Raw genomic sequence first — 14,137 nt, 5'->3', positions numbered from 1 at the left:
GGGATTTAGAGAGAGAGGGGCAGGTAGGCAAAGGCTGGATGGGGATGGAGTAAGCATGGTAGCAAACACCATCAAACTGCAGTTTAACACCTTCTTTGTAGTGATATTTTTTAATTTAAAGGGCACTCATGCTTTGCAAATTAATGTACCCACTCAAAAATAAAAATTAAATCCCTTCTAAAAAGGAAGTTGTTCCAGTAAGAATTGGTTGTGGAAGGGGTGATAGATCGTATATATAGTTGGGCCATTTGAAAGACTTGTCAGTTTATCATCGCTGGAATGGTACCAATGTCTAGACTTGTTTTTTGTTTTTTTAATATATTTTTATTGATTTCAGAGAGGAAGGGAGAGGGAGAGAGAGATAGAAACATCAATGGGAGAAATCATTGATGGGCTGTCTCCTTCCTGCACACCACCACCTAGGGATCGAGCCCACAACCCTGGCATGTGTCCTTGACCTGAATTGAACCTGGACCCTTCAGTCCACAGGCTGACGCTCTATTCACTGAGCTAAACGGGCTAAGGCTAGACTTGTTTTTTTATGGTGCCTTTAAAGCAGTGCTTTTTAGCCAGTCTTACTAAATCATTCATAGTTGTTATGCCCACAGTGGGCTTAATGGGGTCTCATGTGATCTTTCATCACTGCACAATATTTTAGAGCCTTAAACCAGCCATTTTCAACCTTTGCCATCTCATGGTTTGACACATGCACTCAAAGAAGGAGCAGCAGTACAGGTTTATATATCAAACTAATTACTAAATATAATACAAACTAATTACTAAAATCCTGCAGTACAGCAAACAATATATTTTTGTCAATCTGACAAAAAAAAAGTAGGTATAATTGTGATTCCTTTACATCGAATGGCTATTGTGTTGGCTGTTATCAGTTTTTAATTTGACAATCCAAGGGAAAAGAAGTCTGGTATTGGGAAATAGTCAGGTATTGCATGTTTTAAAAGTTCTTGTGCACACCGGTTGAAAATCGCTGCCTTAGATCACTGAGGATTTCTGAGATCTTACTACGTGGTGAGTGGTAATGGTTCACAGCCAAAAGTTAGAAAGTTGATGAATAACTGAGATGAGACATATTTAGTGTCTAACAATGGAAATTTTTTTACATTTGTTTTTCATCCAGATACTTTGTTTTTAAGTCAGTTTATACCTATCTCAGGTATTCCCTTCACCCCCACCCCTAACTTTTACACCAAGAAGCTAATTGCATATTATCATAAATAATACCTAGTGAAAATTTTTCTGTATATATACATCAGCTTTAAATAGTATTTTTTTTAAATAGCTGTTTCATGTGGCTCTCAGAATCATTGCAAATATATTAAAGTTTACACACTCATGTGATCTCAGGAAATACAGTAGTAATAAACCAATCCTTTGATTACTCTCCTTGTATTTGTTTTTAGGTTTATATCAAGTAAGTGTTTGCAATGATATGTGAACAGCTACTCATTGTTCTTATTTTTATTTATTTAAACCAGATCTTAAGAACGAGATCCTAGGTTTCATAATTAAAACATACCATCTTTTACTAGACATCAAAACAGAATTAGCAGAATAATTTAAGCTGTTCAGTTAATACAAATTTGAGCTATTATAAGTATTTATGTAATTTAGAAAAAAAATCTGACACTAATTAAAGCAAATCACTTTGCTGATATAATGAAAACAACTAGAAAGGAACAAACTAATTATTCATATTGATCTTTAAAGTACTGATAGTTCCAAACACTTCCTCCTGTATGATAAGATTATGCAATGATATTCAGGGTGGTTTTTTTCTTTTAATTTTTAGATTGTTTTTGCTTTTGTTGGTGAAAACCAAACAAGGAGGTGATATAGTTTGTCTATAAAAGTACAGTTTACATAAAGGTAAAGTTTTAAAATATTAGGGATATTAGTTCTCATTCAAAAAGTTTTTATTCAATTTATTGGGGTGAAATTGGTTAATAAAATTATATAGGTTTCAGGTGTACAATTATATAATACATCATCTATATTGTATTGTGTGTTTACCATCCCAAGTCAAGTCTCCTTCCATCACCATTTTATCTCCCCTATATCCTTTTCTACCTCTCCCCATCTCCTTTCTCTTTTTATTTTTGTTTGTTTTTTCTTTTTTTGTGATGGTTAATCCTCACCCCAGGAAATTTTTCCATTGATTTTTTTTTTTTTTTTTGGTTTGGGGGAGAGTGGAAAAGACAGAAACATTGATGTGTGAGAAACATGTCAATTGGTTGCCTTCTGCAGGAGCCCTCACCAGGGCCTTGGCTGGGGAGGAGCCTGCAACCAAGGCATGTGCCCTTGATCAGAATTGAGCCCGGGACCCTTTGGTCTGCAGGCTGACACTCTATCCACTGAGCCAAACCGGCTAAGGCTCTTTTCTCATTTTAAATAAGTGAATTGGAGTGCCTGCACATCTTTCAAGCTTCCAGTATTTTCTTTCAGTGTTTATCCTAGAGCATTGCTGGATTGCTTGTCTCAAGGAGACATACACCTTTCCTTCACCCAACCTAACCAAGCATGCCTGAGGTACCCCTCTCCCACCAGTCATGATCTCATGTAACTGTCACATCTAAAACTTTGCTCTCTGAGAAATTCATGTCCCTAAACTGCACTTGGGCAACTTTCTTTCTTTCTTTCTTTTTTTTTTCCTCCAAATTGAGGATTTTTGTGTCCTTAAACATATTCTGTTGAAGGTGTCTGGGGTTTTACAAATGGGAGCAAACATACTGCTTCCAAAATGAGAAAAATTTCAGAATTCACTTACTCCATAATTACTTTCTGACGAGCTCATGCTTCTGGATTTTGTTGGAAATGCCATGAGATGACAAAATCAAATTCGTTTATTTCACAAATATTACTTGCATATCTGTATTAATCCAGAATTACCTCCAAGAGCCTTAGCAATGCCTGGGTGGGTGTTTAATTTTTTGAAGGGATAGTTTAACAAAGTTGGTTTGCAATTTATATAATAATACTACTTATTACTTATTATTTAAGAAAACTGTTACAAATATCTTATTTTTTTGTTTTCAAACTTATCCCACCTTTCTTTCTTCTTTTTTTAAAAATGTGTACCATGAGTGTGTCCATAAATCTGTCCGGGGATTTTTAAACTTCTTATCCTAAAATTCTGGGTGTGGATACATAGGTAGTTGCCCCAAGGGCATGATACTTCTGAAATAATACTGCTAGCACCTTTATACCTTTTCCAGCCTGGGTAGGCACACCCAGGCGGTATGAGTGTTTTCTTGGAACAGGCCTAGCTATCTAGGTAATTTACTGTGTGTTCACAGAATAAAGTTAATTTTATGTCAAAACCTTGTTGAGGCAGGCCTGGTTTCCTCCTTTAATCCAGCATTCGCCAACTGGTGGCCCATGGGGTCCAAAAGGTTGGCGACTGCTGGTTTAAGGAAACCTTTGGAGCAGTGGTTGCCAACCGGTGGTCTGCAGACCACTGGTAGTCCATGAGGTCTGAAAGGTTGGCAACCGTTGCTCTAATCTGTCTCTTGGAAATACTAATTATGGCATCTTAAAGATAAATGCTTGAATTTATTTGTATGGCATTAGCTTTAAAGTGTATTATCTTTTTCCTCAGAACAGTCCTATGAGGCTTTGTGTGTTTCAGATGTGTCTGTTCAGTATTTAAGAGTGACTGATCAAAAGAATCCCCACCCCCCAAAAAGAAAACACCACACCCCTCTTTCAAGAACTATGAAATATAATCCCTATGTAATCTAGGTTGGGAAACAGTGAACTGGCCAGCAAACAGTGGGCCAGTCTCGATAGCAGGGCTTCCCAGGAGCACCTCACAGCCCACCAGGGCAGGCTATATCCATGCAAGTACAGTCTGCTGAATGTTAGAGGGGCAACAGAGTGCTGAGGAGGAGGCTGGGTCAGAGGGTGTGTCCCAGGGAGGAGAAAGTTACATAGAGGAAGCCTAATAGAAAATAAAGCAAACAGGCAGAAGGCATTTAGGTGTATTTTAAGAAAATTTTTATCCCTGTTTTTTTTTAATCTCAATTTAATTTTTGTTTTTATTTATGAATCAATAATGTATTTTGTTATTCCGAATTTAAAAGGTAAAAAGATATACAGTGAAAATCTGCCCTCTCTTCTATCCCCAGCCACCTAGTTCTACTTCCTAGAAATGATTGATGGTGTGGGTTTCTAGTTTGTTATTCCCAGTGGTATCGTGTGCATAATAAGTAGCTCTACAGACATGTTCTTTTCTCCATTACCTTTTTATTTACTGGTCATACTGCATCTTGGGTTTTTTTCTCTCCTCCTTAACAGTGTCTTAGAGATGATCCCAAATCAACGCATGAACTTCCTTATGCTTTGTCATAGCTGCGCAATATTTCTGTGTAAGCGACTTGTGCCATAGTTCTCTTAGCCAGTTTCCTATAGATGGGCATTTATTTATTTACTAGAGGCCTGGTGCACGAAATTCGTGCGGGGGCGGGGGGTGGCTGTCCCTCAGCCCAGCCTGCACCCTCTCCAATCTGAAACCCCTTGAGGGATGGCCGACTGCCCGTTTAGGCGTGATCCTGGGATTGGGCCTAAATGGGCAGTCGGCTATCCCTTTCACAATCCAAGACTGCTGGCTCCCAACCACTCGCCTGCCTGCCTGCCTGATTGCCCCTAACCCCTTCGACCTGCCAGCCTGATCACCCCCAACTACTCCCCTGCCAGCCCGATCGACGCCTAACTGTTCCCCTGCCGGCCCAATTGCCCCTAACTGCCCTCCCCTGCCAGCCGGATTGCCCCCAACTGCCCTCCCCTGCAGGCCTGGTCTCCCTCAACTGCTTTCCCCTGCTGGCCTGGGCACCCCTAACTGCCCTCCCTTGCCATCCTGGTCGCCCCTAACTGCCCTCCCCTGCCGGCCTAGTCACCCCCACTGCCCTCCCCTGCCGGCCTGGTCACCCCCAACTGCCCTCCCCTGCTGGCCTGATTGCCCACAACTGCCCTCTCCTGCCGGCCATCTTGTGTGTTGGAGTGATGGCCAATTTGCTTATTACCTCTTCATTATATAGGATTTTAAAATATATTTTTATTGATTTCAGAGAGGAAGGCAGAGAGAGAAAGGGAGGCAGGGAGGGAGGGAGAGAGAGAGAGAGAGAGAGAGAGAAACATCAGTGATGAGAGAGAATCATTGATCGGCTGCCTCCTGCACACCCCTTACTGGGGATCGAGCCCCCAACCCGGGCATGTGCCCTTGATCGGAATCGAACCTGGGACTCTTCAGTCCACAGGCCGACGCTCTGTCCACTGAGCCAAACCAACTAGGGCTAGATGGGCATTTAGATAGTTTCCAGTATCTTCCTATTTGCAAACAAGGCTGAAGTGAACAACTTGTGCACAAGTCTTTTTGTATATGTAGGAGTTGGTGTTAGAAGTGAGATTGCTGGGTCAGAGTATGAGAAATTAGAATTTGGTGACTGTTGCCAAATTGCTCTCTTCAGAAGTTGTGCCACTTGATCCTCCCACCAACCCCAGTGTCCAATGCCTGTTTCCCTTCATCTCTCTCATAGACACAGTATTGTCAGTCCTTTGTTTTTTGTTTTGCCAATCTGATAGGTGGAAATAGTTTCTAAGAGTATTTTAATGTTTTTAAGGAGAAAACAAAAACAATTTCCTCTTTGTCCCTAGTATGCTTATTTCCATGTGGTTTGTTAATTAAAATGTAGACTTATAATTCAGACAAGCAACAGTGTTTAGTAAGTCTTTGAAGCTCTAAAAATTGGAATTGGAAACTTATTTTCGTATTCTGAGTTCTGAGACTGAACACATACCAGCAAGTAGCGTGCACTTGGTGATTCAACAAGGCGGAACGGTTCCCTGCTTGTACAGAACTTGTAATCTGGAAGCACAGAGATAAAACATGGGGTGCATTGACAGGAAAGTGTGTGCAGCTGTGGAGCACGTGTGGTTTCAGGAGGGAGGGACTCAGGGAAGGCTCAAGTGTCATGCTTGACCTTCATACCAGCCCTGTGAAGCCATGCAGACGGGTAATGTGCCTTCATCACCATGAGGAAGTAGTCCCAAACAAGTTGAATCTTATCCAGGATTGCAGAGCCAGAACTAGAATCCAAGATCTGTTGGCTTCCTTCCTCAACGTGCTGCCTTTGTGCTCCCTGCAGTTCCTGGTTAGTGATAACTAAGCCTTTTTGAGAATCGCATTGTTATAAAAGTGCTGCTCTGTTGAAACTTGAGAGACTTAAAGCACAGTATTGCGAGAGCCTCCTGGTCTCAGTGGTGAGGTCTGTTTCTTCCATCCGGCTCTTTTTAGCTTATTAAAACAAACCTGTCACGCTTAGAAGACATTTACTAACATATCTTATTTTGGTATCAGTGCACTTCCCTATGATTACACAGTGTCATTCCTAGAGGAGTGAGGAATCAGACCAAGGCCAGCATTGCTGCCTTTTCAGGTCTGAAGTTTCTGTACTTGAGGGATTTATATAAAGTGATGGGTGCCTTCGCTGCAGTAGCTTTCTCCCCCTGCCAAGCTAGTGAAGTTGCATCTTACAATAGATGATACCAAATGGAGGAAATAATAGTATGGAAAGAGTTGAATGCAATATCAAGTACAATATGTGTTCAATCCACTTATTTATGCATTCATAGGTTGATTTTTATATGTGCCCTGATCAGGGATCAAACCCACAACCTGGTGTATCAGGACAACACTCTAACCAATTGAGCTACCTAGCCAGGGCCACTGCTATTATTTTAAAAAAATTGAATAGAATTATGGTTCTTGTGTTAAGGCCATACCCTACTGGGGAAGTGAGGAGACCTCACGTAGTACAGAAACTTCAGACCCGAAAAGGCAGCAATGCTGGCCTTGGTCTGATTCCTCACTCCTCTTGGAATGACATTGTGTAGCCATAAGGAAGTGAGATCTACACACAGGACCCCAGGAGGGGAGCGCTGTCTCCTTTAGGAACCTAGACACTGAGGGTGGGAGACAACAGTGGCATTTGTAGTTGTAACTGCCCTGCAAACTAGAGCCTTCTGATTCATGCAAGGAGCATAGGTTTTTATTGCTGCTTTTTATCATCTCCTATTCTTTGAGGACATTTTACCTGAAGATCTTGAGCCTAAACTCAGCTGTGCTTCAAGGAGACTGACTCTTTACTCTTTGGCCTCAGTGTTAAAGGGGGAGCCTGAGTGGGAGTGGCAGCACTGAGCTGGAGAGCCAGGGGGAAAGTGGATTTTACAAAGGGATTAGGCCATAGTGGTGTGTTGATCCACCCCTCCCTTTTTGGAACGTCTCCTCCCAGTGGCAGACTTGGAGGTGCCAAGGTGTACTTGATCAAACAAGGCAGCCTGTCCTTCCAGATCTTTCTCTGCAAACACATCTGAAATACCTATATTCTAGTTTCATCCTCTGAATTGATTGGGGGGAGGAGTAGAGCTATGAGTCTTAGGTAGATGGAACATAAAATGAGCTCCTACTTCTTACCTCCCCTCTTTTAAGTGCAGTTTTAAAATGTATCTTGTACAGGGGCATTACCTCTAATTCTCTAACTTACTTCAAATGGTTCAGTGTAGATGGGGCCAGTAGAGAAAACTATAAAGCAAACATGGTAGAATGCCAACATTTGGGGAATTCAAGTGAAGGGTTTGTGGAAATTCGTTTTACTATTTTTTAATTTTTCTCTTAAGTATGAATTTTCTAAAGAAAAAGTTAAATACATATTTTAGCATTGTCCCCTGCAAACATACATATTGACATTATTATTTGAAGTCTGCACAGCATGCTGCTGGGTGTAATGTCAAGATCTTTAGCTTGACTCCTTTTGTTGGTTATTGATCATTTCCGGTTATTTGCCATTATAAACAGTGCTGCTTAGAGACCTGTAAATATGATATAATCTCAGGTATTTGAAATGGCATCCCCAAACCCTTTTGAAACACTCCCACTTCCATAATGGACCTCATAGGAATGTTTACAGTAAATTAACCAATTAATGCTTGAACCTAAGAACTTATTTAGAATTTTTAATGGGTTATATGGTGACTGTTGAGCAATATATCCTGATACTAATAAACACTAAGCCATAGAAAAATTTCTTCATTTTTGGTTCATCTCATGTAATAAAAATTTAGTCAAAAAGCGAATCTTTTAATGATATGAAACATCTTGGCTATGTGTTGACCACTGGAGTAATTATGAAGATTAGAAAGTTTTGTAATGTCCTGAAGTTGTAGCTTTTTTGCTTCATTCTGTTGGAAGCAACGAGCAAATCTTTTTTGCCCTAATTCCAACATGCTTGACTTTTTCATTGATTGCCAGAGTTTTCAAAGATTAATTTTTAAAAATTGATTTGAGAGAGAGATTTGTTATTCCACTAATTTTGCATTCATTGGTTGGTTCTTGTATGTGCCCTGATGGGGGATCGAGCCTGCAACCTTGATTGCCGCATATTTTAATTAGATTCCCCTTCTTATTCCAGCAACAGGTAAGATGAGGGGACTAGTCAGTGCAGTCAGATGCTCTGTTCTATTAATTCACCTTCAACTTCAAATTATTAGTTTTCCTAATGAAAAATTGAGGCCATAGAATATAGTTACATTTGACCTTTAGGTCAAAACAGCACTTGTTTTGCTAAAATGTTTGGTTGCTAATGCTTGATTCAGTTTTCAGCCTTCCCTTAATGGTTTTGAAAATAAAGTGGGTGAGCAGGTCTAGTTGTTGACATGCAATAATGTCTGAAGGCAGGTCAGGTGGGACCAGCAGATAAAAAGGATATCCATGATATTTTGGTCATATTCTAATTTCCAGACCCTACCTCAAAACTAACAACAACATTCCAATTAAACCCATTCCATATAATAATATACATGCTTTAAAATCTAACCCAGGCAGTCAGATTGCATTTGAATTTTGACATGCCCATTAGATTCAATTCCTGAACACTGTGAATGTTGTGTGTTCTTTTCTTTTTCTCTCTTTCCTTCTTCCTTAGAATAAACTGGAATGAGGGAAATGGGTTTATAAAACTCTAATTCAGGCACTAGCAGCCAGTGCTGTATTAAATTGCACTCAAATTAGGAACAAGAGCCAGGAAAAGAGCTCTTTTCTGTCTCCTCTAGCTGTGAGTCAGATACTGCACCCAACTGCCTAGCAGACCAGTGCTTTCTGCACAGTGACAGCAATGGGAGGGGCTGTGTTGTATGGAACTTGCCCAGGGCACTTGGCTCAGGAATTGACACACATCAGAAGTTACTGTTCCTTTGAAAAACCATGAAGTCATGGGTTTTGTTTCATGTCTCTGGTTAAGGAAAGGTTTGGTTTGGGGTGTTTTTTTTTTTTTTTGGTTGTTTTTTTTTTGTATATTTAACTTTTCCATTTACTCTGCACTTAAAAATATAAAGACTGTAAAATGATATTTCCTAGACATTGTCTGTGTGGTGGTACTACCAGCAGCAGCCACCGTTTGTTTAGCTGGGAATAAAGAAGAGATATAAGTAGTGGATCTTTTCTCCAAGACACTAGGTAATCTCTCTCCTTACGGTCTTTCTCTGGGAAAATACTATATGTGTGTGTTTGTATGTACATACATATTTGTGTGTATATGTGTATATAACATGCATATAAAAAGTCAAAATGCTGACTTGAAGTAGGGCTAGAGACATTTAGCTTTTTAAAAAATATATTTTTTTTATTGATATCAGAGAGGAAGGGAGAGGGAGAGAGAGATAGAAACATCAATGATGAGAGAGAATCACTGTCTGATGCATGCCCCTGACTGGGGATTGAGCCCACAACCCGGGCATGTGCCCATGACTGGAATAGAACCGGGGATCCTTTGGGCCGCAGGCCGATGCTCTATCCACTGAGCCAAACCAGCTAGGGTGAGGCATTTAGCTTTAAAATGAATTTTTGGCAGGTTAAAATATTTCCAAAAAATCTATCCTTAATTGGAGGTTGGCCTCTTGACTGTGTGGGCGTATACTAATGTGGGATCATCTACATCCTCCTGTTAATATAGCTTGGCTCACTAGACAGATTTTGCTATGAAGGAGCAAACTGACACTGCTTTTATCTCTTTCTGCCTCTACTTTTGTTATATCCGTTATTCCCCTAGATTTAAGAATATACTAATTTTCTTTATACATTTTCCATTGAAAAGTTTTGACCTGGAGGCCATAATTAGTACCCCATGATTCTTTCTCTGGGGAAATACTACATGTGTGTGTTTGTATGTACGTACATATTTGTGTGTATATGTGTATATAACATGCATATAAAAAGTCAAAATGCTGACTTGAAGTAGGGCTAGAGACATTTAGCTTTTTAAAAAATATATTTTTTTTATTGATATCAGAGAGGAAGGGAGAGGGAGAGAGAGATAGAAACATCAATGATGAGAGAGAATCACTGTCTGATGCATGCCCCTGACTGGGGATTGAGCCCACAACCCGGGCATGTGCCCATGACTGGAATAGAACCTGGGATCCTTTGGTCCGCAGGCCGATGCTCTATCCACTGAGCCAAACCAGCTAGGGTGAGACATTTAGCTTTAAAATGAATTTTTGGCAGGTTAAAATATTTCCAAAAAATCTATCCTTAATTGGAGGTTGGCCTCTTGACTGTGTGGGCGTATACTAATGTGGGATCATCTACATCCTCCTGTTAATATAGCTTGGCTCACTAGACAGATTTTGCTATGAAGGAGCAAACTGACACTGCTTTTATCTCTTTCTGCCTCTACTTTTGTTATATCCGTTATTCCCCTAGATTTAAGAATACTAATTTTCTTTATACATTTTCCATTGAAAAGTTTTGACCTGGAGGCCATAATTAGTACCCCATGATTAAGTCAGGTTAATCTCTTTTGTCTTATTTCATCCAGAATGTGTAGTTCCTAATATTTCCCTAGTAAAAGGTAGGCCTGAGGTGATCCTACTTAAGAGAGAGTTGCTGTGTTAATACCTGCACCTAATACTCCAGTTGTGTTTTGTTGTTTGTGTGTACTAACTTTTTCTTTTTCCCATTCACTTTCAGCAGACCTACTCCAATGAAGTCCATTGTGTTGAAGAGATTCTGAAGGTGAGTTCATTGTTACTGTTTCTCACTTGAAGAAATATTTAGGTAGTCAGGCAATATCCATTGACTTTGTGAAAAGTTGCCATTCCAAACCCCTTTAAACAGCCCCCCCTCCAACCCCAAACATCTCCAAAAGCAAAATTAACCAGAGCAGTAACAGAGGGACGCTAGGAACATTATTGAACTCTCTGGCAGATTTTATTAATAAAAATGAAGTCTTCAAACTGCAAGGCTTGTGGACCAGAGTTTTGAGATCTCTCTCTCCAGTTTTGCTGGTTGTCCATGAGCACCCAGGAGAGTTGCCTACTTTCAGGGGAACTCCCTGCATGGATGCAGTCAGGGAGCCACCAGCTGTTTGGTCTGCACCTCTTGGTGGTTCATAGGTGACACCTCATATTTGTATTTTCAGTGAGATACAAATATACAGTTTTTAAAGGGGGTAAGAACATAGCAGACAGACTCTGCTAGAAACCAGGAACTGGTCATGTACAAGGGTCCATGTGCAATGTGCCTTAGTGGGTGAATGGAAATAGCTCAGGTTTGCATAGCCTCTTGGGGGAATAATGCAGTACTTGTAGTACTTATGTTAGTGCAGCATTCCATTGACATTGGCACAGTGAGTGGTAACACTATTTGTTTGTTCGTTCGTTCATTTACTCAGCAAATGTCTATTAATCTTCAAATACTTTTTAGGCATTGGGGATGCCATAGGAATAAAAGTCCTTGCTCTCATGGAGGTCATAGTGGGGAAGATGAATATATAATAAAATTCTAGGTAGTGATAAGTGGTATTAGTCCTGTAGCAGGCAAATGAACAGATAACTAGGCAGAGGAAAGAGTGCAAAAACCTTGAGATGGGAACAGTTGGTGTGTTACAGAACAGGAAGAAATAGACAGTGTGTCTAGAGCAGCCGTGGGCAAACTACGGCCCGTGGGCCGGATTCGGCCCGTTTGAAATGAATAAAACTAAAAAATAAAAAGACCGTACCCTTTTATGTAATGATGTTTACTTTGAATTTATATTAGTTCACACAAACACTCCATCCATGCTTTTGTTCCGGCCCTCCGGTCCAGTTTAAGAACCCATTGTGGCCCTCGAGTCAAAAAGTTTGCCCACCCCTGGTCTAGAGCAAAATGAGGGAGGTGGCGTGTAGAGCGGAGACGGCAGCGGTGTCGCCCAGAAGGCCAGGACTGAAACAGTGCCAAGTATTTTACCCCCACTGATGTGATAAGTCATGCTAAGGCTGGGGCAAATTTGTGATCTTGTGATTCTGGGCAGCTTCCTCTCATGGCCCCAGTTCTCTTAAGGCCTAAGTCCCTCTCCCGAGCTAGGCATTCAGGGCAGTGCATACATTCTTTCAGCAAACTACACATTCCAGCTGCCTAATTCAGTAGCCAGGGCAGTCTTAGGCAGTGACAGTACAATGGATGTTTTCTGGGAATAATTGGTGATTAACCATCATAGATTGGAATTCTAAAGAAATTGGAATTTTAAATAAATTCTAAAGAAATTCTTGGAATTCTAAAGAGATTCTTGGAAAACTTAAGGATGGTACTTTCAAACAACTTCTCAATTAATTATTATATTTTACATTGTAGCGTTATAATGGTCCCATAGCTTAAAGTATAGTCAAATAAATAAAACAGTAAGGAGCTCTCTTTGGTGCAGTATTTTGGTGAAGTTCTTCAAAAGCTAGACTATTAATTAAAAGTTGTAATGCTTTTAATTTTTTAAGTGCTTTCTATGCACTATGTATCCAAGCATTTTACATAAGTTACCCATAACACTTTGAAAAATAAGTGGTTTTAGTCTACTTGTTATTGACATCTGAGGCTCAGAGAGCTCCAAGAGCGCAGGCTCAGCTGGCTGTTGAGGGTAAGTCAACATCAATTACGCTGCTTATTACTGTGCCAGGCCCTTTCTGTCAATTCTGGGGCTGTAGCGACCCAGAGAGAGGCTGCAGGGACAGGCCAGAGGAGATGTGAACCGAGTTTGGGATTGGAAATAACCTACTAGAGCAGCGGTCGCCAACTTCTCGGACCTCACGGACCGCCAGTGGTCTGCGAACCACCAGTGGTCTGCGAACCACTGGTTGGCGACAGCTGTATTAGAGCACCATGTTCAGCTGTGGTGAGGATCAGTGGGCAATTCTGTGGTCAGAGAGGTTGGTCAGTCACTCAAATATGCTTGTGTTTTTCCACAATGCCAAGTTTATTAGGGAGACCTCCCCAATAAGCCAGCAGTTACAAGCAGGTAGAAGTGAGCAGAGCCAGCATCCAGTGCAAAGTCCCGCTCACTGGCCATGTCTGCAGTGGAGAGGTGCATGTAGGTCTCAAAACAGGCAGCCACAGGGGTGCACCTGTCAGATGGAGTGGGAGTCAGGCAGGGCTCTGGGCGTGACTGGTACATCAAGCGCCTGGAGGTCGGAGCTCTGAGTTCTTACAGCCTCAGTGGGCAGAGGTCCCGCTCCATATCAGTATTCATATGAAGGCCTTATCCCAGTGTCCAGACTTGTGGTTTTGGCCGTCCCTGTTCCCCGGATCACCTCAGTCGACATAGCACTTGTCATAACTGGCATGGCTGACAGTGACTCCATGTTGGATTGTCAAAAGTGTTCAAAAAGTCCACTCTGCTCTTGCCCCAAAATGTGGAAATTGGTTTTTTTCTTTTAGACGGGGAAGGCAAGAGGCCCATACCCTGTGCTGTCAGCCACTGGCTTCCTTTCAGTCATTTGGGAGCTCCGTTTTCTCATTGGTAAAGAGAAGGTTGCAGTTAGTGATCCCCCAGCCACTTTAGCTCTGATAAAGTGTGTATGCGTGTGCATGTACATATTTGTGATTGGACACCTTTAATCTGACACTGTTTTTAGCAGAGTAAGATATAATTCATGAATGTGCTTAGAAAAAAGAATTCATGTCAAGGTAAATGTATTCATTTGTAAGATTTAGAAACCTTGCCTCTATGAAGAGTAAATAGAAATTAAACTTCTGTTCATGGAAAGGGAGGTAATTTTTTAAGGCTCTGTCCTCCACACTGTTCTTATGTACTAATAGTGT

General features: G+C 40.9%; 1 protein-coding gene across 3 annotated transcripts in view; it reads left to right on the top strand.

The window, feature by feature from the left end:
- The window catches only part of AFF1 (AF4/FMR2 family, member 1), a 195,779-nt gene that overhangs the window by 132,138 nt on the left and 49,504 nt on the right, over positions 1 to 14,137 (top strand). Inside the window, exons 1-2 of one of the 3 annotated variants that reach the window (XM_014545962.1) lie at positions 9,417 to 9,526; positions 11,039 to 11,083. Coding sequence is in view for 2 of the 3 variants with exons in the window: in XM_005874090.2 (XP_005874152.1) it covers positions 11,039 to 11,083 (45 nt within the window). In the remaining variant the exon portion in view is untranslated. Of the gene's footprint in view, positions 1 to 9,416; positions 9,527 to 11,038; positions 11,084 to 14,137 lie in introns of those variants that run through there. The other 2 variants (XM_005874091.2, XM_005874090.2) reach the window with 2 other exon arrangements.

Source organism: Myotis brandtii, unplaced genomic scaffold (assembly GCF_000412655.1).
Source record: "Myotis brandtii unplaced genomic scaffold, ASM41265v1 scaffold424, whole genome shotgun sequence".
NCBI lineage: Eukaryota > Metazoa > Chordata > Mammalia > Chiroptera > Vespertilionidae > Myotis > Myotis brandtii.
The sequence above is the reverse complement of the archived record's forward strand: the minus strand, read 5'-3'. Positions and strand labels throughout refer to the sequence as shown.